Source organism: Lepidothrix coronata, unplaced genomic scaffold, assembly GCF_001604755.1.
Source record: "Lepidothrix coronata isolate B3197 unplaced genomic scaffold, Lepidothrix_coronata-1.0 Scaffold36, whole genome shotgun sequence".
NCBI classification, from domain to species: Eukaryota; Metazoa; Chordata; class Aves; order Passeriformes; family Pipridae; genus Lepidothrix; species Lepidothrix coronata.
Genome location: NW_016690216.1, coordinates 566,481 through 591,226, shown reverse-complemented (window position 1 = coordinate 591,226; position 24,746 = coordinate 566,481). Strand labels below are relative to the sequence as shown.

The 24,746-nt window shown below is 45.2% G+C and overlaps 1 protein-coding gene, 1 long non-coding RNA gene and 5 other non-coding genes across 8 annotated transcripts in view; 4 read left to right on the top strand and 3 right to left on the bottom strand.

The window, feature by feature from the left end:
* The first annotated feature begins 10,388 nt into the window (after positions 1-10,388).
* TRNAR-ACG lies at positions 10,389-10,461 on the top strand. The gene has a single exon. It is a non-coding gene; the product is annotated as a tRNA-Arg (tRNA).
* A 2,760-nt stretch (positions 10,462-13,221) lies between these two features.
* On the bottom strand, positions 13,222-13,311 carry TRNAY-GUA. The gene is given in 2 exon segments: positions 13,222-13,257; positions 13,275-13,311. It is a non-coding gene; the product is annotated as a tRNA-Tyr (tRNA).
* A 158-nt stretch (positions 13,312-13,469) lies between these two features.
* Positions 13,470-13,542, top strand: TRNAR-ACG. The gene has a single exon. It is a non-coding gene; the product is annotated as a tRNA-Arg (tRNA).
* Positions 13,543-15,172: 1,630 nt separating this feature from the next.
* Positions 15,173-15,245, bottom strand: TRNAR-ACG. Its single transcript has one exon. It is a non-coding gene; the product is annotated as a tRNA-Arg (tRNA).
* Positions 15,246-15,343: 98 nt separating this feature from the next.
* LOC108496050 lies at positions 15,344-16,463 on the top strand. 2 transcript variants are annotated; one of them, XR_001874298.1, is made up of 3 exons: positions 15,344-15,548; positions 15,676-15,824; positions 16,237-16,463. It is a non-coding gene; the product is annotated as an uncharacterized LOC108496050 (long non-coding RNA). The 2 variants fall into 2 exon arrangements; XR_001874297.1 differs by having other exon boundaries at positions 15,344-15,571.
* On the top strand, positions 15,510-15,599 carry TRNAY-GUA. Its single transcript is given in 2 exon segments — positions 15,510-15,546; positions 15,564-15,599. It is a non-coding gene; the product is annotated as a tRNA-Tyr (tRNA).
* Positions 16,464-21,176: 4,713 nt separating the features above from the next.
* Positions 21,177-24,746, bottom strand: part of DNAJC5B (DnaJ heat shock protein family (Hsp40) member C5 beta) — a 31,377-nt gene continuing 27,807 nt past the window's right edge. Inside the window, exon 4 of the mRNA XM_017812402.1 lies at positions 21,177-21,271. Coding sequence (XP_017667891.1) covers positions 21,177-21,271 — 95 coding nt within the window. The remainder of the gene's footprint in view (positions 21,272-24,746) is intronic.

The window sequence follows — 24,746 nt, the reverse complement described above, 5'->3', positions numbered from 1 at the left end:
CTAACTCTGCTTGCTGTTCTGGCTGAAAAGATTTACATTTTTAGCCAAGCATCCCTCGGGGAGGTTATGGGAGGCTCTCCATCCATCTCACCTTCTGTATGTGCCCATGAACAGTCCCTCAGGAGCAGACAGTGAGCACTGGCATTCCCACCTACAGCCAGTATGTTGCAGAGACTCAAATTTCGCTTACATTGGCAACGACTTACTAAACCACTGAGCGAGCTATAAGATGAAGCCCTCCTACCTATACAAGTGCAAACTGCAAAAGGTATTTTGCATTTCATGATTTTATTGTGATCAATATACAACCCATGATAAAAACTGAAACTACCCCTGTACATGACTCAATTTATGCAGAGAGCCTTTGCAACAGAGACAAGTGCTTTCAAAAACAGTTGCCGTTTGAGACTGACATTTTTTCCACTCAACACATATATATATTTGTCTTTGTGTACCTCATATGTGATGACAGGCCATATGCGGTCAGTATTTGGAGACCTTCTAAAAACAATCTGAGAGATGGTTTCAGATCTCCGGAAAAACAAGGACCGGCACAGGAGATAATGACATCTTTCGAAATTTCCTTTTGCACATATGAAATCACAGCAGCAGGGGCAAGCTCAAAGCTTTTCCAAGGGTGAGTCACTGGGAGCACATCAAATGTGCAAGACAAAGGTTTCAGGGACAAGCTACAAAGACCAGCCAGAGGGATGATGTCTGCCCTTTTCTTTTGAACAGGGGATGGACACTGACCTGAGCTTAATCGTGCTCACAAGCAGCCTTCTCTGGGCTTATCCCTGCTCAAGGAACTTCCACAGATTTCAGCAAACAGACAGAAAAAGGGATGAAAGGGTAGATGAACTAGGTAATAACTTCCGTTCCAGATTCATCAGTGGTAACAACAAAAATTATATCAAGCAAACCTCAGGGATTTGGATTAAAAGACCCTGAAACGGGGAGAATCTGTGGACAAACTCACTACTGTATGCTGTGGCTCTGCCATCAGCAGGATACCAAGACATGGGTCGTTGCCGCAGCTGTCTGCCTGGGAGAAGGAGGATCCTTTAGCTTCCTTCTGTCCTCCAGCAGTGCCAGCAAGCCGGAGTGAACCTGTCACCCAGCTTTAGGGGACACAGGGAAACAAAGCCCTCCCAAAAGAAAATTCTGGTTTCCTCACAGTACTCAAGATCAGGATGAGAAATGGTGGTCAGGCTGTACCCTTCAGGGTGACCCTGAAAGGTGATTATCAAGAGGTGTTTATCATCTTCCCTGCAATTATCTGTATTCTCTAAAGTCTCAAAATCAGTGAGATTGAAAAGACAGGCTGTGGGATAACAAACATGAGATGAGCAGTACAGCATCTCCCTGAGGCACACACAACTTTACAAGCCCAGAGATTCCCAAACCCTCGTCCCCTCCACACATTACTTCTAGAAAGAGATCCACATTTCACAGGCAAGGCATAAAAGTATGTCCAAAGCACTTCATGGAGGAAGGACTGCATGTGGGAAAGAAATAGGACTGCATTACTGCCTACCTAAAAATAGGTCCTTTCCAGGGCTAGGGACAAGTTTCACAGATAACAGGCACAGGCTTGCTTTTCCACACCCCCAAATATGCCCTGCAGTGAAAATGAGACACGAAGGAAGAAAGGATATAAATATAACAAAAGCAGTTAGAAAAATAGGAGAACACACCACTTAGAAAAGTGAGAGAATACCCCTTTCATTTTGGAGATTAAGCGATCAAATGCTTTACTATTTTAACACAATCCCCCACTTTTCAAATGCACCCCTGACCCTTTGCCCTCTACTTTGCTATCACAGCATCCCATAGGAACCTGTTTGTAAATCATGAGTAGATGTCTCTCCTGCTAGCAGAGAGGAAGGAATGGCAGCTCCTCCCCTAGTACCTGCATTTTGTGGAATAACAGGGGTATTTGGTGCCGGGTTAGCAGCGGAGGAATTGGTGCTGTGACAGTGAGGATGGGCAGAGGTGACTCAGCAGGGGCAGTGCTAGGGGGCCTCCTGAGCATACCAGAACTTAAGGAAAAGAGGATTGCAGAGCTCTAAGAGCAAGAATTTTGACTGGGGGACAGATTTGATTTCTGCTCTGGACTTAACAGGCCATAGCACTCCGCTTCAAACCCCACTGCTGCAACCCCAGCTCTGCCAGTAGGAAAAGAGAGTGATGTTCAGTGAGAATGGACTTGTGTTTCAAATCACAGATCCAGCTCAGACTTCCCAGCTGGCATCAGCTCATCACTTCGCAGAGATACAGCCCTGTCCAAGTGTCAGGTTTCTCCCCAGCCTTGGTCTGCTTGACATAAGCCACTCTCGATGCTATTTCAGTATTCTCTCCATTGCTCAGCTGGCAGAGCAGGGTATTTTTTTTTTCCAGGACAATGCTGAGGTCTATAGTTCAAAGGGGAGATTGATTTTAATTGTATACTCAGTACATGACTTCGTACCACACCATAGACGTGCTGAGACTCCATCCCAGCCTCCCAGGATGGTCTAGGTTATGTTTTCATCCATCCCCATCTTGAGGGTCATTCCTTCAGGATAGAATAGAGATTCAGTGCTCAAAGAAAAAGGATCAAATATTTTGGTATTACAGCTAAACAAAAATACTCTGTATGGGGGCAGGAAGTTTTTCACACAGTAAGTTGCTACCAGAACTATTCAAGTGCCTGTTTAGCATGTGACTGGTGACAGAGGTGACAGAGGCGACAGGGGTTCCTTGGTTTTGTTTTTTCAAACTCCTTTGTTTTCTTTTCATGTGTTCCTTTGCCCTGAAAATGCTCTTAAGGCATATAGGAAAAACCAGCATGACTATTCATTTCTGAGTACCAATGCTTTTTTTTCCTTTTGAAAGTCAGATAAGAAGAGCAAGTTTCCCTTTTGGCCATTTTCCAGCCAAGTTCTTTTCCCCACTCCTTCACTTGAGATTCATGTGAGCACAGGGGAGCACAATGTTTAGGAGAGAGACGCAGGCATTTGCAAGGGCAACAACAGCTGGAAATGCCTTCAAGCCAGGCAGGAGTTGAATGAAGGCATTTTTAGCTGGGATCAGGAATGTCATCCACTGTGACACTGTGACACTGTGCTCATTGTACCAAGCAGCAGTCTGTTAGATCAACATCCTTTTGAATTATCACTTCATGAAACATCTCATGCACGTCAGTCCATGTCTGCATGTGTGGCGTTCTGCCACCCTCTCCCATCAGTTTGTTCCCTAGGAGTTAGCTTTTCTGATTCTGGCAGAGTTTAGGGAATACAAGGGAAGAAAGGGTGCACAGCAAGTCCTTTGGCCATAGAATAACTCAGATTGTGTGTGTCTTTTCAAAGGCTTTGACCTCGCCATGGACAGGGCAGCTTTGCAGTAAGATTTGTGTTTTGCCTGAGCTGCCTGAGAATGCAGATCCCTCACTATGCAGTTTTACCCTCTGCAGTCAGGGTTGGGGAATAAGCTGCATCATAATAGTCTGATACTATGATCTAGGGAGAAGACAAAGAGTTTTGGGCTGGCTGTCTTCCTCCCCACCCCAAATTCTCCCCTTACCTCCTCCTCACCCAGCCAAGCACAGCCTGTCTTCAGTCCAGAGGGTGACTCTTGTGACCCGAATCATTAGCATTGAAGGATGCTGCTCCAGGATTGTATGCAAGGGAATGTGTGCTGCTGTGAGCTGAACACACTCCCTTGTCCCACCACTATGTTCAAGAAGCTGTGAAAACAGAGCACTGCTGACCCCATATCCCCTGCCACTGCCACCCTTTGGATCAGGAGAAGGCAACTAGGGGAGAAGATGGGCATGTGCAGGGCACAGGGAGGGCTAGGATATAGTGGTAAAGCGGAGCACTGGATCAATGCCAGAGCTGCTGTGCATTTCCATTATCACAGCACTGATAATGAAACCTACAAACAAGGAGACGTGGTGTAAGGACAGAGCCTCTGTTTGATGTACTTATTGCAAATTTTTTTCCTTGAGTCACTTGTGCTGCTCTTTTTATGATGTCATGGGGTCAGCTCCCCCTCATCTCTATCCTGTTGCAGGTGTGCAGACAATACTACTTCAGGGAATCCTTGAGAGGTGACAAGCTGGAGCAGTACACAGCATGTTTCTGCTGCTTCTGATAATCTAAAAGATTGTAATGCAAACATGAGAGGGGTGATAATAGATTTATTTAAGAGCAGACTACAAATCACATCTCTTCCAGCTACCCACCTAGTATGGCCTTGTTGCTATTTCCATCCATAATCATTGCTATGAAGCACTTCACAGCGAGCTAACAGCTTAGCAGCAGCATTGTTTTGTGCAGAAATCTGCATGCAAGGTGCCTTTTAGGCTTTGGTTCCCTATATCTGAGAGTGATGCATTTGCCACTTGCCATCATGCTGCCGGGACTGGGACTGCTGGGAGATCCTGATGGGAGTTTCTCTCAGGACCATATCTCCCATCTTTTGATAGCTCAGAGTGGAGGGCTGTGGTGCTTTCAGAGTAGTCCTTAGTCACTGGTTGTAATTCCAGCTCAAATAATAGGGGATTTTGGTGTGGGGAGGAAGATTTCTGCTCATCACTGAACTTCTTATTGGACCCCTGACAGACACATTGAGGAACCTCCAGAGTCAAGCCTGGAGACAATCTTTTATTCCACACCAGTGCCCACAGTAACTTCTGCCAGCAGAGGATGCCTCTCCCATCCCTGACCTCCACCAGAGGTACTCACCAGCGACCACATTCCTGCAGCCAAAATGGGGCAGGCATGGCTATCACTAATTTTAGTACTCCAGAGAAAACATGCCAAGGAGCCTGACATGAGCTAGGTGGCCACAGGATAACAGTTCATTGTAAACTTCAGCAAGCAATGTAAGTGGGCAATCAGTAGCACTGAAATCCCACTTAAACCAGAAGAGATGAAGTAAAAAATTCAAATAAAATAATTTACCCATGAAAAATCCATTAATATCCATCCAAAATAGATTATATTTACAGAATACTTACAAAAACTACACAGACTTCTATCCCTGCTCATCTGAACTGGCAAGATCTCTCACACATCACCAGGTGTGGAGGTGATCACCCTGAGAAGGTGCAATGCTTCCTTAGAAGCTTCCTCTGCATGTCATATCTCATGTTGCATTCATTAGGGTGCTCTTGATATCTCAGGTCTCATAGCCAATTCCTTGGGTTCCTGGAATATGTTCAGATGGGCTGCTCATTCCCAGAACTGAAGTCACCTATCCTACACTTTCAGGGAAGTATGTTTCTTTAATGAACCAGGTGTCACCTAGTCAGGCAGGAAGAAGGTGACAACTCTCTCATCCTTTCTCTGGTGACTTCTTAATGTGTTCCCAGGTGAAATGCTCTTTATACCTGACCTCACAAGATACACCAAGCTGGAAATTTAAAAATAGAGAATCTGAAGAGGCCCATGTGTAGAGCAGGAAGCTCCACCTTTTTCCATCTTGGTGTTCTCATTTTCATCCTGTTCCTCATGTTGTCCAGAGAAGGGCAATGAAGCTGGTGAAAGGTCTGGAGCACATCCTGTGAAGGGTAGCTGAGGGAGCTGGAGTTGTTTAGCCTGGAGAAGAGGAGGCTCAGGAATGACCTTACCACTCCCTACAATTGTCTGAAAGGAGGTTGTAGCCAGGTGGGGGTCGGTCTCTTCTCCCAGTCAGCTAGTGACAATACAGGAGGACATAGTCTTAAGGTGCACCAGGGGAGTTTTAAGTTGGACATTAGAAAGAATTTTTTCACAGAAAGGGTGACTAGACATTGGAATGGACTGTCCAGGGAGGTGGTGAAGTCACCTTCCCTGGAGGTGTTTAAGGTAAGACTGGAAGTGGCACTTAGTGCCATGGTTTAGTTGACATGGTGGTGTTCGGTCATAGGCTGGACTTGATGATCTCAGAGGTCTTTTCCAACCTAATTGATTCCATGTGATTCAATGGTTTACAGCTTTCTGAGGGAAGCATGACTCTCCAGCATGTGGGAGGCAGTGGGATCAGTGCCTCTGCTCTCCAGTCCTGGCCTGGTGTTGACCCCACTCGTCCCTCAGTCCTAAATGCTGTAGAAGCCACGCAGGAGAGAAGAAACACACTGGACCATTTCCTCCCAGCTTAGGCAGGAAACTGTTCTGCCAGCCAGATAATGGGCATCTCTGTGAGGTCCCTACGTGAGGCCACTTTGTAAAACTGGCAGGAGGACATTTGCAGAGGGAACAGGAAGATGCAAAGCAAAAAAGACACAACAGCGTAAAAAAGGAGGCTGCGTGTGCATGTACAGCGGTAAGTCTCAGGATGTCCTCTGCATCGAACAAGTCCTTTAAAAGTGATTTCTTGAGCTCAGCACAATACCTCCACCTCCTCTGCTACTTCACTGCACCGCAGAAACCTGCTTCTCCTCCTTCCCACAACTTTCATCTCCTTTATCCTCTTTCATGAATGGAGCAGACTGTCTTACCCTCCCCCTGAAAAGACAAGTCCCATTAACCAAGGAAGGAGCAGCCTCTGCTTGAGCAGGCAGGAACTGGCTCCCCTTCATTCTATTCCCAGCACTAGCTTGAAACAACATATCCCCTCCAAACCAAACCTGACTAGGAACACACACTTTTTTGTATGCCAGCAGAATAATGATAGCAGGCAGGGCAAAGAAGAGATGTTTACATTTTTACAGAAAAAAAAAATTTTAAAAAAGAAAAAGAAAATGATGGCATTGAGACATCACAAACTGAACCAACGCCTTTCCCACGACAGCACTCTGGCTTAGCACTTGAGCCAAGGTATTGTTTGCTGGCCAGGTAATGCTAAAGGAATGAAATCATTCTTACTTTTGCCAAGAGGAAAGGCCATCCTGTCTCCTGAATAGGGAAGAAACAGGAGGAGCTCCATACTAAGGTGGTGAACTCCTAGGATTGGAAGAATTTGAAGTTTTAGGAGAAAAATTTTAGGAGGACATGAGAGGTCCTTTGTTCCCCCACAAGGAAAAACTTCTTGGTCAACACAGCCTGAGGTGTAAGGTGTGGAGTAAGATAGGCTCTTTGCTCCTCACTGTGTGAGGAGAGCCTGCGGCAAAATGCCTGGATATGAGGGAATAGCCTTGCTGATTTAATCTTCAAAGCCAGTAACTGAAGCCTGGTTTTCTCTCATTTCCCCACCCACCTCTTTTATATGTTTATCTGTCTTGGCAACTGTGAGTATATGTTTTTATTTGCTTTTTGTCTTAACCTGTCTTCTATTAAGTATGATTTCAGTGTAATTGGATACTAATGACTTGTTACTTGCCAAAGGATGTGGTAAAACTCCACGTAGAGCTTGGGGCACCTTAGAAGCACTCTGGATTGCCAGCTTGTTCTCCATAACGTCCAAAGTATTGTGTGCAAATATGCAAAGCAATATGCCTTCCTTCAGCTAAAGCCCCCCGCCCCCTCCTGGACAGCCAATAATCAGGAGAAGGAGAAAGCATCTCTTAGAGATGTATTACCCCTTCTCATTTCTAGCTTTTAACTGTATTCATTCCCTCCCTGGGCCACTAGCCTGATTTTCCAGCTCTGGCTCCAGCTTCCTCCAGGCATTAGGATGGTTTGATGTTTGACCAAGGCTTTGTCTCAAATTATTAGTCTTGGCTGCAGATCTCTCCTTGGTTCAAGCAGGACCCATCTCACTGGGTTCTGCTTTCCAAATTGCCAGGCACCACAGCACAGCTATGTTTGAATGCTGTACGTGCTCCATTAGGCAAAACAGAGTGGCCTTGTTTGCTCAGAGCATTCTGTTAGAAGTGCAGGGAAATCTGAGAGACTACTCTTTTCTAACAACATCCTTCATCCCATCATCACAGTAGGGGTAACATCCCTGGGACCTCTAAGCTAATACATGGCAGCCCTCTATCCTGCCTGATCATCTCTCTGGCTGCCAAGAGGAGGAATAGGTGCAAGTCCAAGATGCCCAACTAGAAAAAGGCACCACCTCCACCCCTGTGAACTCCTGTTTGCAATTGCATTCTTCCTGTTGTTGTATGCCCACCAGCATACAACATGGACATGCTTACCTCCTTTCATTCACTTTGTGGTTTTTCATTACTAACTCAGGGGAAAAACCCCAGAACCCATCTACAAAAGAAGATCTATTTGTAAGTCGCTACTTATGAAGGAGCTGCTTCCCTCAGTGCTTACCCCTCTGCACCAGCCTGAGGCAATCAGGAGGAATTTGACCTCATATTCACTACCCACCCTACTCGCACCTGCAAAAGCTAAAGCGAGCAAGAATGAGAATGAAGACATGATGGAAATAACAGGTCTGAAGTGAGCTGTCTGGAGGCAGACAGTGGCTCTACCTCACATCTACTGAATACCTTCCCCGCTTCTCACACCTGGCTCCCACTCCATGTCTTCTGCTTCATTATCTCAGCACAACACTCCTCCTCCAGGCTGCAGCTGGGCAAGCACCTGTAGGAGGCTGAGCTGCCCTGGCCAGCAGGATGGGGCAGCCTGGGCCTCTCACCTCCCCTTGTGCTGGCCCTAGCTGCAAAGTCTGGTCCCCTCATTTGCACATCACCTGAGCTGATTCACCCGGCTGACCCTTGGAAAATTACCCGCTTTTTTACTGGATTATCAAGTTAACTCAGGTGCCTGCAGTGACCATCGACTGCCAGAGCAAGGACGAGGCAAGTTGTGTAGTTGAGGGCAGTAGAGAAGAGGGGAGGAGAAGTGGGACCTCTTTACTTTGTAGCAAGGAGATGCTAAACTGGCTCATCCTCCTTTCAAACTTCATCCTCAACATCTTGATTGTTATCCAAAACATAATATCTTCAGTACCCCACAGGATAGTCCATGACTTGAAGAAGCACTCACAAGCAAATCAAGCCAAAAGCCATCACTTATCACATACAGTCAGGCAAAATCACCACTGCTGAGGGAAGCACAGTAGCAATGCATGTTCCAATAGGGTTACAGTGATTAATGTCTGTCTCCAACAGCTCCCGGCATTTTCCCTGGCAGCAGGTTGCATGAATCCCATCCTGCTTCTAAGGAATGAAAAAAGAGCTATTCATGTTTTTCCATGCTACCTAATGTTCAGCACTGCTTAACTGCTTTGTTTTGTTTTTCATTTGCCTAATGAAACTAGGGCTAAATATGCAGAGGTTGTTTCCAGTGTCCTGTCTCTCTCTGGTACAGACCTGCTTATGAAAGCCTGAATAGACAAGTGTCATACCAGAAATCAAACAGCAATCAAAGGATACCATTGGAAAGAAGCTTGCAGCTCACTGACACACAAGTTATTATCAATGTTGGGTCAACATATTTGACTGCTGTAAGGTAATCAAAGGGCTCAGAAAAGCAGGCAGCAAGCGTCACCAAGAAATCCTGAGATTGCATCCAGAATGTTATAAATCCCTGGCTGTTCCTGGAAAAGCAAAACTTAGTTTGCATGTGATTGATGGGTAAAACCTGTAAAACAAGCTCTGGGATCTTGTGGCCTTTGGGGAGCCTATCAAGTGACCAAGACCACAGTCATGGGGACACTGGTCTCCTTTGTGAAGTACCAGTGTGATGCTTTGTATGAATTCAAACGCAAAGACTGTTCTGGCAGTCCAAAAGAGCATTGTCTCTGGCAGCTGAGCTGCAGGAAAAAATTATGGGGCCTAGACCAAGAGTAATTCAGAGTCTGGGGCAGGAACCAACGTGCAGACTGAGTCAGGCACGTTGTAATGGGAGAGGTATTGGTGTGACAGTGGCGTGGGGGTTCCCTGGAAGACAAGGTGCTGATGCTATCTTGCTGCCTTCAGAGTTGCCCTTTTCCCTCTGAACAGATCAGCTCTGCACTGCACCACACAGCCTGTTCCAGCCCTGCAGGCCCTGTCTGTCTGCTCTGGGATTCTTCCAAGGAGGCAGGACCAAGCATGGGATGAAGGCTACAAGGCTCATCTGCCACAGGATCATAGAAGTGGCAGATCCCATCTCCTCCCACCAGCTGGGATTCCTCCTCCAGACACCACGGGAATAGGCAGGCTCTGCTGGCCCAAATGGCTGCTAGAGGCAGGGGCATGAGACACAGTCCATGAGCAACTGTCTGTGTCTGTATTGTGTCTGGCATGAGACAACTGCCAGAATTTGGGAACTGGATGATACGACGTTTTTCTTTTTTCCTCTCAGCACAGATATTGCAGCAGGTGACACAATGTGACTTGTTCTCAGCTTGCACTTGCAAAGCTCTTAATCACAGTGGAGTGACATCAGATATGGAGCTTGGACACAGAAATTGGGATTTTCACTGTGCAACCTCTGCATTTTGGTGATGCTGGAAATCAGGGTCTTCCCTTTGGGGCCAGGCAGGAGCCCTGGGGTAGAGACCCAGGACCACTCTCATTTAGAAACTCCAACATCTGGGGGCCAGTGGCGCAATGGATAACGCGTCTGACTACGGATCAGAAGATTGTAGGTTCGACTCCTGCCTGGCTCGCTGTTGCTAGTTTTTCACTCCTTGCCTGCTGTCAGCTGTCCAGACCTCGTATGCCTAATCCTGGTTTGCTCCAGGAGAGTCCCACCCCATCTCCTAATCCTGGTTTGTCCTGACAGTCCCACTCCACTGTGCATGGATGGAGGAAAAAAGTAGGGAAGCTTGGTTTACAATGAAGAAGTTGTATTGGTACCTCCTTATCCTGCTCAGCATATGAATGGGGTTTTTATAATCTCTGGAATAATTCATTATTAAGTGATACAAATGATTGAATAGGGTGTACACACACAGTTCATTATTTGCCCTCACTGGAGACCAGATATGGAAATAATTAAGTACGTGCAGGTCACCGTCACTAATAACTTGCTCATAAATGACATATTTCACAAGCTACACAATCATCTAAGCACTGAATAGGATGTTACTGGAGTAAAAAGTGTTTAGTACTTTTAGATCCATGAGCATGTCCTAGAAGAGTGGGAAGCTAAACTAAGCAGTCACATGAATGTAACAGGCTGTTCCTCAAGAGGCACAGTAGTTGCTTAGCATAAAGTAAGTCCTGAGATCAGTGTCTACATTTCGTGAGGGTTTTCATTTTTGTTTTTGTTATTTTTCTTTCCTGGATTTCATTCTCCCTTATGGGACATACACTGCTACACAGAAATGCATGTGTGTCAATACTTTCTGGGTGGGTAGGGGAAAAAAATGTCCTAGAGATGGAGCTGGAGGGGGAAAGGAGATGGTCTGTTCTCCAGAAGAAACCCTGAGCGTGTTTTTATTTTGTGAGCTATCATTTAGAAGAAGAGTTTCCACTGAATCAGTGAAAAGGAACAAAGGAGTTCAGAGATGTTTACATAGGAAGGGGTGAATTTTATGAAAAAAGTAGATCTTTGGCCCTGAATGGAGTCTTGCCCTGACCCACACTGGGGAGTGGCACAGGGATGTACTTCTAGATTTTGGATTTAGATTTGATGGCTGGTGAGCGCAAATATGTATGGACAACAGACACCTAAGAAAATGTCTTTCCTTAATGTTTGCTCACCTTGGTGCCTCTATTCTCTGAGGGGCAGGTTTTTCATCCCTGGATTTCTCCTGAACCAGTTTCTGAGAGGGATGCACTGCACCGTGCTGGAAGAGAAAGGAGAAAAGATTGTTGTTGGTGTCTATGTGTGTGTCCATACACACACACAAAACCATACTAATTAATATAGAGGTGTCTGGAGCCAGGGACAAAGCATGTAACTACAGATGAGCAGCTTGCAGGTCTGACTCCTGCTGAGTTTCATAAATCTGTTTCCCTGCTGATAATCTTACTTGCATTATATTCTCACAGAGAGTGGGTCTTCTTTGCTCTCATATATGAAATCTACCCCAGAGAAACGCTCTCACAAGGAGAGAAGACTCAGTCATCGTTCTGTTGAAGGAGAAAACTTCACTTCCATTCTTCCCCTGCTCTGCAGACAGATTTGGATGCTTTCAGACATGTTTACTTTCTCCAAGCAAGGAGTTGTTGCCAAGCATGTTTTTCTGCACCCTATGTAGTGCCTGTAATGGAAAAGAAGACTTGAAGGAAAAAGGAAACAATAGAAAACAGGGGGGAAAAGCAGAGTATAAGTGCTGGCTTTCTTATTAACTATATCCTAAGCAAGCCCACTCCTGTCTGCATTAAACCCCTTCTGTATAAAGGACCTCTATGGCCCCTCTCCCTCTGCTCCATGTTCTCCTAGAACAACCTCCTTTATGGCACAGCGAAAGGACCAAACATCATGTCTGTTGCGCTAAGTCAAGAGACGGTGGAGCACTTTCTTCCACTCCTATCAGCCAGAATGTTCACAGCCCTCATTCGTAACGATTGTCTGGCATCATAGAAAGCACAATCAGTAAGGATTATTTGGCAGCATGGAAAGCAACACGCGAAATGAGGAGAGACTGTCCAGAGCTGAACTAGGACACTAAGGACTATCTTGGAAAAGATGATCTAATAAAAATAGCTAAGATTGAGATAAAAATGCTTAATTTTTTTGGCTTCACATAGGAGGATGTCAAATATATATTATTAGATTGAGAGGGGTTCTCATTAATGCATATAAATATCTCAAAGGTGGGTGCCATGACGATGGTGCAAGACCCTTTTCAGTGGTGCCCATTGACAGGACAAGGAGCAATGAACATAAACTAAAACATAAGAAGTTCCAGCTCAACACAAGGAAGAAATTCTCTACATTGAGGGTGGCGGAGCACTGGAACAGGTTGCCCAGGGAGGTGGTGGAGTCTCCCTCTCCGGTGATATTCAAAACCCACCTGGATGCATTCCTGTGTAACCTGCTCTAGGTACCCCTGCCTTGGCAGGGAGGTTGGACTAGATGATCTCCAGAGGTCCCTTCCCTTAAAAATGCTGTGGTTATTATAAAATATCATGAATTAAATCTTATTAAATTATAATATCTTTTAGTATAATTAAATATAATAATAATAACAATAATAATAATAATAATGAATATTATGATGAGAAAAAACTAAGCACTTCCCAAAGCATTGCTGCAACAAGGATTTCAATGTTTACCGCGGGGCTGCCACGTCTGCAGTAATTTTTGTTTGTTTGTTTCCCCCCCCCAAGAAAAAAAAAAGATGTGACTTGCTTCCGTACCACATATGGTCGAAACGGCTCTAGGAGCGTCCGCCTGAGAGGTAGCATAGCCGCCCTCCTGTTCCTCACCGAGGGACCAAAAAATTCCCAAGTGGGGAGGGAAAAAGTTTGGCGTCTCCTTCGAGCCGGAATCGAACCAGCGACCTAAGGATTCCCGCGGGGCGAACCTCTACAGTCCTCCGCTCTACCAGCTGAGCTATCGAAGGGACCTGCTGCCCGCCCCCCAGCGGCCGCACAAGGAGCCGCCCCGCCCCGCCCCGCCCGGGGCCCCGCGCATGCGCCCTGCTCCGCCGTCGAGCAGGGGCCGAGCGGCGGGACGGGGGCTCCGTGAGGGGGCGACAGCCGCAGCGAGCCCCACGTGCGGGGGCCAGTGGCGCAATGGATAACGCGTCTGACTACGGATCAGAAGATTGTAGGTTCGACTCCTGCCTGGCTCGCATCTGTTTTGGTGCCCCCTTGCATCGTGACCGTCACCAGCGCCCTTCGCGGCAGTGTACGGCACACCGATTCCAAATGCTAAGATCACTAGTGAGCTACCTCAGTCATTTATTTGTAACTCAGTTATTTATTCATTCACTTTTTATAGGAAACTAGTGCTCAATCCACAGACTGATGTGTCCAGCTCTGGGGTTCTCAGCACAGGAAAGACGTGGACCTATTGGAGAGAGTCCAGAGGAGGGACATGAAGATGATGAGAAGGTTGGAGCACCTCTCCTATGAAGACAGGGTGAGAGAGTTGGGATTGTTCAGCATGGAGGAAACAAGGCTCCAGGGAGACCTTAGAGCACCTTCCAGTACCTAAAGGGGGGCTGCAAAAAGAGCTGAAGAGGGACTTTTTACAAGGGCGTGCAGTAATAGGACAAAGAGCAATGGCTTTAAACTGGAAGAGGTAGGCTTAGGTTGGATATAAGGAAGCAGTTTTTTACAATGGGATTGGTGAAATACTGAAACAGGTTGCCCAGAGGTTGTAGATGCCCCATCCCTGAAAACATTCAGGGTCGGGTTGGGCAACCTGATTGAGTTGAAGAGTCCCTGCTCATTGCAGGGGTTTGGACTTGATGGCCTTTAAAGGTCCCTTCAACCAAACCAATCTATGAGTCAATGACTATGGCTACTCTCAAAGCTAAACATGGGGGATGCCTTCCTCACTTCTCCTTTCTGTTCTTCATACAATGCTTTATACAATGCAAGCTGTTCTTTATACCATGCATAGTCTTTATAGACACCAAAAATGTTTGTTTTGTTGCAAAAATCATACACTTTTCATTCAACTGCACAACAAGAGTGCTCTTGCCCTTCTCAAGGCTAATGGATAATCACCATTATCCATTAGTCTTCATCAGAGCAGCATTGCAGCTGCCTTCAGAGACCCCTGGTTGTTTTCTTGGCTGTGGTTTGTAAGACTGACCATAGTGTGTTGGGCCAATGCCGAGCACACTGCTCCTCTGCTTGGGCCCAAATGATTTTCCCCCATGTAATGTGTTGGTGTGTTAATCAAGTTGAGTTACTGGCACAGTTAAAGCATTTGACAAGCTGTATCTTCAAATGGTTTGAAAAGTTTAAGCCTACAATGGTGTTTTGCTTTGGGAGATGCAATGCTCCAATGACATGCTGGGTGGACAGATGGGGTTAAATCAGAAAATCATAGAATGTTAAGGGGTTGGAAGGGACCTTAAAGATCATCTAGTCCCAACCCCCATGCCAGGCTGGGACTAGATGAAGTTGCTCAAGGCCTTATCCAACCTGGCCTTGAACACTGGCAGGGTTGAGACATCCACAACCTCTCTGGGCAACCTGTACCAGTGCCTCACCAGCCTCAAAGTGAAGAATTTCTTCCCAATATCTAACCTAAATTTCCCCTCTTTCCATTAATACCCATTACTCCTTGTCCTACCACTACAGTTCCTGATGAAGTCAGGATGGTGAGATGAGATGAGGAGAAAAGAAGATTGAGAGAGTGAAAGATAAAAATGAAAGGTCAGGATGCTGAGATCAGATGAAAAACCAACAGCCTTCCCCCCCTGCCTGTTACTAGGGGCGGTGACAGGAGAATAGAAAAAACAAGTGCGAGCCAGGCAGGAGTCGAACCTACAATCTTCTGATCCGTAGTCAGACGCGTTATCCATTGCGCCACTGGCCCCGCACAGCATTACCCTTTTCTCCACAGGCCTCTATAGCCCAATAGCGAAGGGACCCACCCACCCCCCAGCCGGGCCCCAGGGCGCCCCTGCAGCGCCCCAGGCCCGACACAGGCCCCGCCTGGCATAGGCCCGGCCTGAAGCAGGGGCCGCTCCCACCAAGGCCCGGCCCGACTAAGGCCCGCCTGAAAGCCGTGCAGCCTGCGCATGCGCGGAGCGATCCGGGCTACGCTCTTATGGTGTGGCGGCGGGCTGACTGGCAGGTCCCTTCGATAGCTCAGCTGGTAGAGCGGAGGACTGTAGAGGTTCGCCCCGCGGGAATCCTTAGGTCGCTGGTTCGATTCCGGCTCGAAGGAGACGTTTCTTTTTCTCTTTCTCCCCCGCCCTGTTATTCGAAGTGCGTTTACACATCTTCTCTTTGACGTTTTGCAGATACGGCTGTTTCTCTCGAAGGGATCCGGCCTCATTGCAAACCGAGCCTCTCGCTGACTCTCAGGAGCGGCTGTTCCTGAGGGAACTGCGAGTGCCGTGCCTGATGTGGAACTGCCAACACCCCGTGAATTTCTAAAGGAAAACAGGGTGTACGTTGTTCATACTTCAATTTAATGACAAAGCAAGCCCGTGCAGGAGGATACCTGTTGAGATCCCTTTATCTCATCACAGTTAATTAGGATGTTGAAATGCTGAGGGTCATTTTTCCAAGCCTCCTGTCCTCCGAATGTTTAGACTCCACTTTTACAGAATAGGGCTGTATCTATATATTTACAAACTGCCACAACGTTTTCAGATTCAGCCCAGTGAAGTGTTCAGGGCCGGGTTGGACTGGGCTCTGAGCAACCTGGTGGGTGCATCCCTGCCCATGGAAGTGGGGTTGGAACTAGATGATCTTTAAGGTCCTTTCCAACCCAAACCATTCTACGATTAGCATTTATTAACTCTCCCACTTAGTGGGAAATTGTGTGTCTTTACTAGTGTCTTTCTATTATCTTGTAGGTGTCTGCTACCATTATTACTGCCTTTCCAACCCTGGGACAGGTGACATTGGCACAAAGGACTGAGTCCTCTTGTAAGAAACTCTGTACCTGTTCACCTCAAAGCAAAAGGAGAAGCCGGATGTGATGACTGAGCTGACTTTAGTTTATGGAGGGAAGGAAGGGGGTTGCTGTCATCTATGGTCTTTCACTCTGCTTTGTAACAGTACAATGAACATCATCTTTTCTACAGGAATGATAACACAGAAAAATAAATCAATAATTTTAACTGTACTCAGTCTTGTATACTTCTTAATTTTTCTTTAGATTTCTTTTAGATTTTATTCTGAAAAGAGGCAGAGATGTAACTCTTTTTGACTGAAATAATACCAGTATTCATTCTAATAGAAGGTAGGTAATGAAATTAAATTGCATACAATTATATTTGAAGCTTTTCAGATTAAACAGAGTGGCTTATCTCACAAACTTGTGGGGAGAAAAATGCACAAACTACATAAATAACTGTTTACATGGTAGTATGCCTAAATCTTCTATCATGCCTCTTCTGTTTGGTATTTTGAGTGAATCTGGGTATATGTTAATATCTAAACACAAAAAGGGATGGATGTTTGAGAATACATCCAGCCAAAACAGTTGCCCCTTGTCCATTTTTTGAATGCTTGGGCTTCTGTGGTCACAGAGGCTGGATACCATCCTAGTGAGAAATATTCCTGTCTTGTAGCACTTATCTAGCACTCTGTGCTGGCTCTTGGACTGGTGCAAAACCCCTGAGTGACATGCTGGATGTCTCTGGACTTCTGCTATTGTCCTCAGCAGCATCATGGTTTCACTCTCTGCACACACCCTTCACTGGGGAAATTGTTTCATAGAGGCTCTGATACCTGTAAAACTGCTGTATTACATCACTTTGTCACACTGATGATTTTTTTTTTAATGTAGTCAAGCTTTCTGCATTGGATAAAGGACTTGTAACGTGCAGCTATAGCTCTGGCTGCTTTGCATAGGTAGGCACATCTGCTGCAATCCAGGACTTAGTTCCTCTTCGGGGAAACCCTGAGTTGCCACTTGCAAAGCCATAATTTTGGACAGCTGTCTCAACAGCTTCTCTTGCTGTTACCGGAATGAAGTTGTTAGTGTGGAAAGGTAAAGGGAGTGCTACATAAATTCATGCATACAACCTTTATTAGTCAGAGTGGTTGACAGCCAAGGTAGATTTGAATACATGGTTCTTTACATATAAATAAATGTAGCAAAAGAGAGCAAAAATTTGAGGATCTGTACATTTCGAGAAGATTATTGGGTGTGCAGTTGAACTGTACGCAGAAACAGATCAGGTAAGCATATATTCATGTTAGGAATTTTTCTGAAAAGCAAACAAAATCTCATTGAAAAGCTAAGTCCTGAAATCCTGATTTACCCTTTCTCTACGTGTCCTCAGAACAGCTGATCTTCACATCAATGAGAGAGGCAAATGCCTGGTACTCTAAAAACTAAGTTTGCTGTTTGATATTAAGCCATGGGTTCAGATACTCAGATCTTTAAGCTGCAAGTCCTGGACAACCCACTCAGAGGTTTGGTCACTGATTTATTCTGAGGTTTTTTGCTAGCTGAGATAATGCATTGTGGCTCTTCTGTACAAATCTCTGTGTCTGTAAAAGGGATTTGCAAACATGCAGCAGCTTGTCCACCTTTGCATCACACTGTGAGATCAAATCATAAATCTTTCCCAAGAAAAATCTCTCATTTAAAAAGTGTAAATAAGAACCACATGACTTGCGGTACATCTCAAGCCCATGGAGATCATTTCCTTGATTTCAGTGAACTTTGGCTCTGGCCCATAGAGTGGGCTCCTGAGGGACATTGAAGGTATTGCATGTGAAAAAATTCTCCAGTTGCTTTTGTTATTACGGGATTTACTCTTTCCTCTTTGGCTTTATGCCTGCTCTGTAGCTGCTGTTGAAATCAAAGGTGCCATTTCCAATTACTTTCATGGGAGCAGGAGGACGGATTTCACATTGGAAAGGATTCCACATATAGTTTGATGTAGCTTTACACCAGACTTTTCTCCCAATGCCTCTTTTAACTCTCTGCTGGAAACAGTCACTACGTAACATTTGGACATTTTCACGGTGAATTTCTTTCCCAGACAGTGAAACTTAGGAAATGTCTTTGCTTGCAGATTTGTTATATACTACACGGTCTCCCTACTCCTTCATTCAGGGATAAGGTCTTACACCAGAGCAAACACCCTGCAAAGGGTAATAGTGAAGAAAGCCAAAAGATCTGTGTGCGCCGAGTGGGTGCAGGGTGCAGGAGGGCGATCTGGATTTATGTACCAATGAGTGGTCCCCAAAATCATTTGCAATGTGCAAGTGAGGACCAAGAGTAGGAGGGTAGGAGGGAAGCGAGGGCCTGTGCGCAGCCTCAGCCATGCCAAGACCTTCCCTCTTTTGTGAAGAAGAAAATCAGGGCCATTTCTGAGGGCAGTGTGAGCATTGGCTGGCCCCAGTGCATGCACTCAGAGAACAGATATATAACCTGAACTGGAAGTAATGGCCTTTAAAATGTCCATGTGTATCCGGACGAAGTTGGGATGTTATTTTTTGGTCTGTGTTTGGCCCTAGCCACCTGCAGCAGTTTATGTTTTCTCCTGCCAAGTCTGCTGATAAAGCATTGAACTTGGCCTTGGAGGGAGAACTTCTGTATAAACTGTTTTAATTGGTCTGTTGTGATTGGTCAATTGCTCGTCAAGGGCAGTTGGAGGACAAAGTGAAGAGAAAGGTGATGAAGGCCTCCCCCAGCCTCAATTGGAAAGACCCCCCCCCAATTCACTGCGCCTGCGTGGGGGGAATTTCCAAAGTGCTCACGCATGCGCAGGAGGGGGGCACTTACATAACCAAGAGGGTGGGGTTGAGAGCCCCTGACGGGGCGGTGCTGGCCACACTCCCCCGGGGCAGGTGCTCTCAATAAACTTTATAAAGGCAGACACGTGCCCTGAGGGGTGGTTGGCTCTTCACGATGGACCAAGTTGTTTCTAGCAGGGACGCCTGCTGAAGCGGGAGCCTACCACCCCTCCGGAACACGCAGCTGCTACAAAGGGGCTTTATTACTGGTTAGAGTGGGTAAGACTTTCTTAGAAGTGACACCTGGGTGAGTAGGGTGTTGAGCCTTCTTTCTAGGGTCTTTTATGCACTTTTTCCTTTGCCCTAATTCCTTTCTCTCAGGCGCCTGGTTTTTTTTCTCCCTGTTTGCCACCTTTTCTAATAAATAGTTATTTTTTGCCAACTAGCAACGGTGTTTGGTTTATTCATGTTCCAGAATCCCTCGAACCTGTTTTTCCCCTGATATATTAACCCCGTCCCTGTTACACCATGTGTTATGGGACATTTAAAGAAATGTTGAAAGTAGTATTTCTTGACTTTGGAATTACAGCTGGTGCTACAAAAAACACTCTTTCCCCATATATTTAGCTGCAGCTGGATGACATTTGCTGTGGAAGGTGAGAATAGAAGGAAGATAGTAATGTTTCACAACTGTGGGATCCAATTCTAAGCACGGGAATAACACTTTTGACTAGTTATATATTCCCTGGTTTGTATAATTTAGTGGAACATGTGACCCCCTTTAGACCGCAGCACACAAAAATAGTATATGCACAGAACTGACAATGACTGATGTAACATGATCAATAAGGAGAAATCTTGGACTTAAACTACTATGTCAAATCAGTGAAGTGCTAAATTTAAGATCTAAGAGGTATTCCTTTAGCTCTTACGAATCAGTGGCCTAATTTCTTTGTGCTTGATTTAGCTATACCCACATATATCTCCACCGACTTGTGGAGTGGTACACTTGAACGTACACCTCATCTCTAACTCTTAATTTAAAATCATGTCATGTGCTCTTAAAGCCCCTGGGCCTGGGGGAAAGGAGAGGATTCAGTCTTGCCCCGATGAGCTGGTGAGAACAGTCACTCCTTTGCTGCTTGCCTTCCCTGCCAAGTCCTCACTGCTCCCACAGCCCCAGTGTCTGCACTGGTGTGATGGCTCCCAGCCCAGTGCCAGCAGGGCAGTGGGGCCAGAAAACAGAGGTATGGGGAATAAGCCAGCTGGCAGAAAGCTGTTGGCTGGGAAACAAATGGGGGACCTTTGCCACAGGACCGTGAGAAGAGGAGAGAAGGTCTGGGGCAGCCCAGGGCCAGCCTTCCTCTCCATGTGGCATTTGCCCACTGTCTCATGGGTTTTCAGCTTGTGCAGGGGAAGACACAGAGCCAGTGTGTGCTTCTCAATGAAGCTCCTGGATTTGGAGTGACCTGAACAGCAGAAGAGTTCCCGAGCACTTTGTCCTGGCTCAGGTTTATAATTGCCAGAGCTGGGTCCCAGCAAGCCAGTAGCTGCTTTCCAAAGAGCACTTCCCCTCTGGGAAGGAGAGCCCTGTCTGTCTTGCCACCAACTTTCCCCCTGAGGTCTGCTAAAGAGCACTTCCTGGGCTCCCTCATGGGAATGTTTCACATCCAGCAAAACTGCTGCATGCAAGGAAAGTTCCTGGAACAGGGAGAGGTGGAGCCAGTGTGTCTGGAAAGATACTCGGGACTGTGTCTGGGAGGTGAAACTATAGCTAAGGGCAGGGAGAAGAGCAACTATACCAAAGGGAATATTACTAGAGGGAAAGACCATGTTGAGCCCCGCAGTTTGATGCCATGAGAGACCAGCATGCTGGTCTGTAGAGCTCTGTACTGGCCATAGATATCTCCATGCACAGTGCAGGTTATCAACCTATTGGAAGTGGCCTAGAGGAAGATTCTGCCTTGATAGGAAATAACTCTCAGTTTACTCTTGATTAGCTTAAAGACAACTACAAACACAGGCTGCAGAACTTATCGCGTGTTTTTTCTTGCTGTGAGACGCAGTGAGCAGCACCAACAGGTCATGCTCTCCTGCTCTAGGAGTCTGTGCGATAGCTCCGATGGCTGTCCCTAATTAGTTGCGTCTTCTCCGTTACGTTAGTTGGCTGAAGCACGATAGGAGTTTCTCCATCTAAATTGGGGAGGAGGACAAATAAAAATGTAAGAACCCTCCACTTGCTACCAAGTCAGATTTCTTGTTAGCACTGCAGCATTTCATCCGCGGTTCTGGTTACAGCTTAGTCTTGGTTTCATGGACAGCTGTGTGGTACTGAAGAGGTGGCAATGCCCACACCGAGTCTACAAATGCTCTTACTCCTTGTCCTCATATAACGGCAGGTTTCTGGGTGACTATTGCTGCTGCTGTTAAACTGGACATTTGCCGTACCTGGTGCTTTGCAGACATTGCAGGCTCAAGGTTCCTGCCTGTTCCAATAGCAAGTGCTTGTTCCTGCAAATGTCTGAATATAATGAGTACTGTTGTGAGTCAGCAAGCGCTAACCTTGGCAGTGCTTGTGAGAATGGGACAGAAAATGAGTCTTGAAGTTAACAGTAAAGAAAGAAGAGAGTTAAAAGGGAAAAAAATACGTGAGCAGTAATACACTTGAGAGGGAAGAAATCACATATATCCTGAAAGCCAGCTAGTTAAATAAAAATGTTAAATTGAATTTGAACTCTTATGTAATATATATACAATAGGACTCTGGCAACTACTATTTTAATGAGTTTGGCACTACCAAAATCTCATATTATCACTATCTAAATCCTTACTACTGTGTACTTTCTCATTCTGTGCAGCTTTGTGTTTGCTTTTCCAATATATCTATAAAAATGCATTTGTTGTAGAGTGGAGAAAGTTGAGTGCAGGAAAGTGAAGTCTTTACGTAGTTCCTTGATGGCTGTTGTGTTCCCTCTGATAATAAACAAGGTTTGGTTGCCCTTCTCCTGGGCTCCTTTCCAACCCACATTTTTTTGGTAGGGAGGAAGGGGCTCAGGTCTCAGAGACTGACTTTTAAAGGTTCAGCCATCTTAGTGAAGTGTTTCACATGAAAAATTCTAGACTATCTATATCTTGATACTAACAGAGCCTTCACAGTAATTGAATAAAAATTTTAACTTTTTTTTCCAAATGACCGAATGTTCAGAAAAAAACCTCATCTGACATTTCCTCCTGTTTACATGACAGTTGACGGGATGAATCATGGGCAAAAGATGTAACGTACAGGAGTAACTTAACCCAGAGTAGGAATCTAATTGCATGCCATACGGCTTCCCCTCAGTGGGGGTAGAACAACTTTGACTCTGTCAAGGTGAAAGGCAAGAATGATTAAATGCCAGGCAGCTTCTCTGTATGGGCAATTCCATATTTAGACACAAGGTCAAAGACAGACGTGTTTCATAACTTCTAAAAGTATATGAGTAATTAATGCTTTGAGCTCAGCTCAGGCTCGTATTAGTTTGGCAGTTCCAATCCATTTTTAAGTTGCTGTGTATTTTCTGGTTTTCTAAGCAGCACTCCCTCCCACCCTCTGCTGCCTCCAAGTTGTTCATTTGCTGGAAGATCGCTGATGGAGGGCAAAGACTAGCAGTACATTTTGCTGTGATACCCAGGTGTGCAACAGGAGAACAGGACCCAGTGCAAATTTGTCGTGTTGCCTCCCGCTGATCTGCAGACAATTCTGAGCTGACACTCTCACCAAGCATTTTGTTGCCTGCACCTTTCTAAGATTTGTGATGGGGTTTTTTTATCAGAATAGGGATAATAAACTGTACAGATATAGTCTGCTAATGGTAAGCTGCAGAATGGAGGTGAGGAAGAATTCACAGTTTAAACTGCTTTCTATAGATAGCTTCTGCTCACTGTTCGCCTACATTTGTATCATATGGAGTGCGGAGGAGACAATGAGGTGATAAAAACTTACTGCTTCTGAGTTGGGAAAGTATTTTGTTATTCAGGTTCTTCTATTCTTTTTCTTTTTTTTTCTCTCCCAGAATTCATTTTCTGTAAAATGCCTTGCATTGTTCTTACAACGATAACCAAAAAGGAGAGAACAAACCTGCCAGACTGCTTTGAGGGCCTCATTACAGTCTGAAGTACAAAGGCAATCCAAATTCCAATGCCACCTCCTCTGGGACAACAAAAAGTTAACAAAAATTTTGCCATCAACTTAGTGGAAGCAAAATCTGTCAACCTGCCCTGTGTATGGGGGAGAGTGATGAACTATTGCATGTGTCCGTGCAGCAGATGAGCAAGTGATACTTCCCTCTGCCAGTGTATTTTCACAGGCCATCCTTAACATCATGGCATGACACCACAGATTACCCTACCTTGCACCTTTCTAATGTCATGTTTGATTTGAAACCCTAAAAAATTTCATGTTTAAAATATAATAATACAAATATAACATTTAATCGTTGGTCTTCCATTGTACATTAGGCCACAGTTTTCTAGTACAAATCAATAGTTGGGAGAAGAAATCATTGTAAGCTAAGTATGTGCCAGGGCTTGCAAACCCCTAATTTTCTTTAGTTCTGATGGTCATGCTACCTATGGAAATGCGTGCTCTAAAATGAATCTGTCAAGGGAAATATTGTACTAGCTGAGCACTAAAACTATATATGTATTTGATTAAAATATTTGACTAAAACCTTCATCTAGAGGAGTATGAATTCCCCTAGAAATTCTCTCTAGACAAATAGCATTTCAATAGAACTGATGCCTTTGACATGATTGTGTTGATTTCAGTGACAACTCACTTTGCTTTTACATTTTAGGGAATGGATCACTGATTTTTGGCCACACATATTTTTTTTTTTCACTAATAATTATGTTTTATGGTATGTTAATCTGAGGAATGAAGTCAACTGTTTAAAACCTCAATTTTGTTAATGACAAATGTGAGGGACTGAAAATTATCATCGTTGTGTCGATTCAATAGATGAAGTCTAAATCTCGACTCCCACAGCAACAGCTGCTGGGGACTCACTCTCTGAGGGTTTTAGCATCAGAAATGGTGATGTTTTGTCCTCGGAAAAGCAATGAGTGACTGCAAAATGTGTGGATAACTTTAAGTGTGGCCTTAGCTTGAGAAGCGTAGCTTGAAAATCTTAGCTGGAGCATTTTGACCTTAGCAAAAAAGTTCTGGTTAGCAGTAATATAGATGCTGGGGACAGCAGGAAGCAAGGAAATTAATTACTGGCAAGAATGCTCAGTCTGTGGGCAGAGGGCATGCAAAGAATTTGGATCCTAATAGGATCTCCTCTTCCAAAATGAAATCTGCTGCAGGAGTGATTACAGTTTGTCTCTGAATTACATGCAGGAGCATTTCTATTATTTACCTAAAGGAAGGCATGAGTATTAATTTCTGTGGACCAGCATTTGAAAATATCTGGTGGAAAAGCACAATCCTTTCCATTCTAAAAATCAGGTGCATCTTTCTGGCCAGCATCCCTAAAGCTGGGGGAGAAGGAAGGGAGGAAGTACAGTTTGATCTGGTTGTCATTCAGTTTTTTCTAAATGCAGTATCTGTTTTCCCTTCAGCTGTAGAAAAGATGCTCATCTTACCCTTGTCATAAAGTTTTCATTTTTATTACTGATACATTGCTCT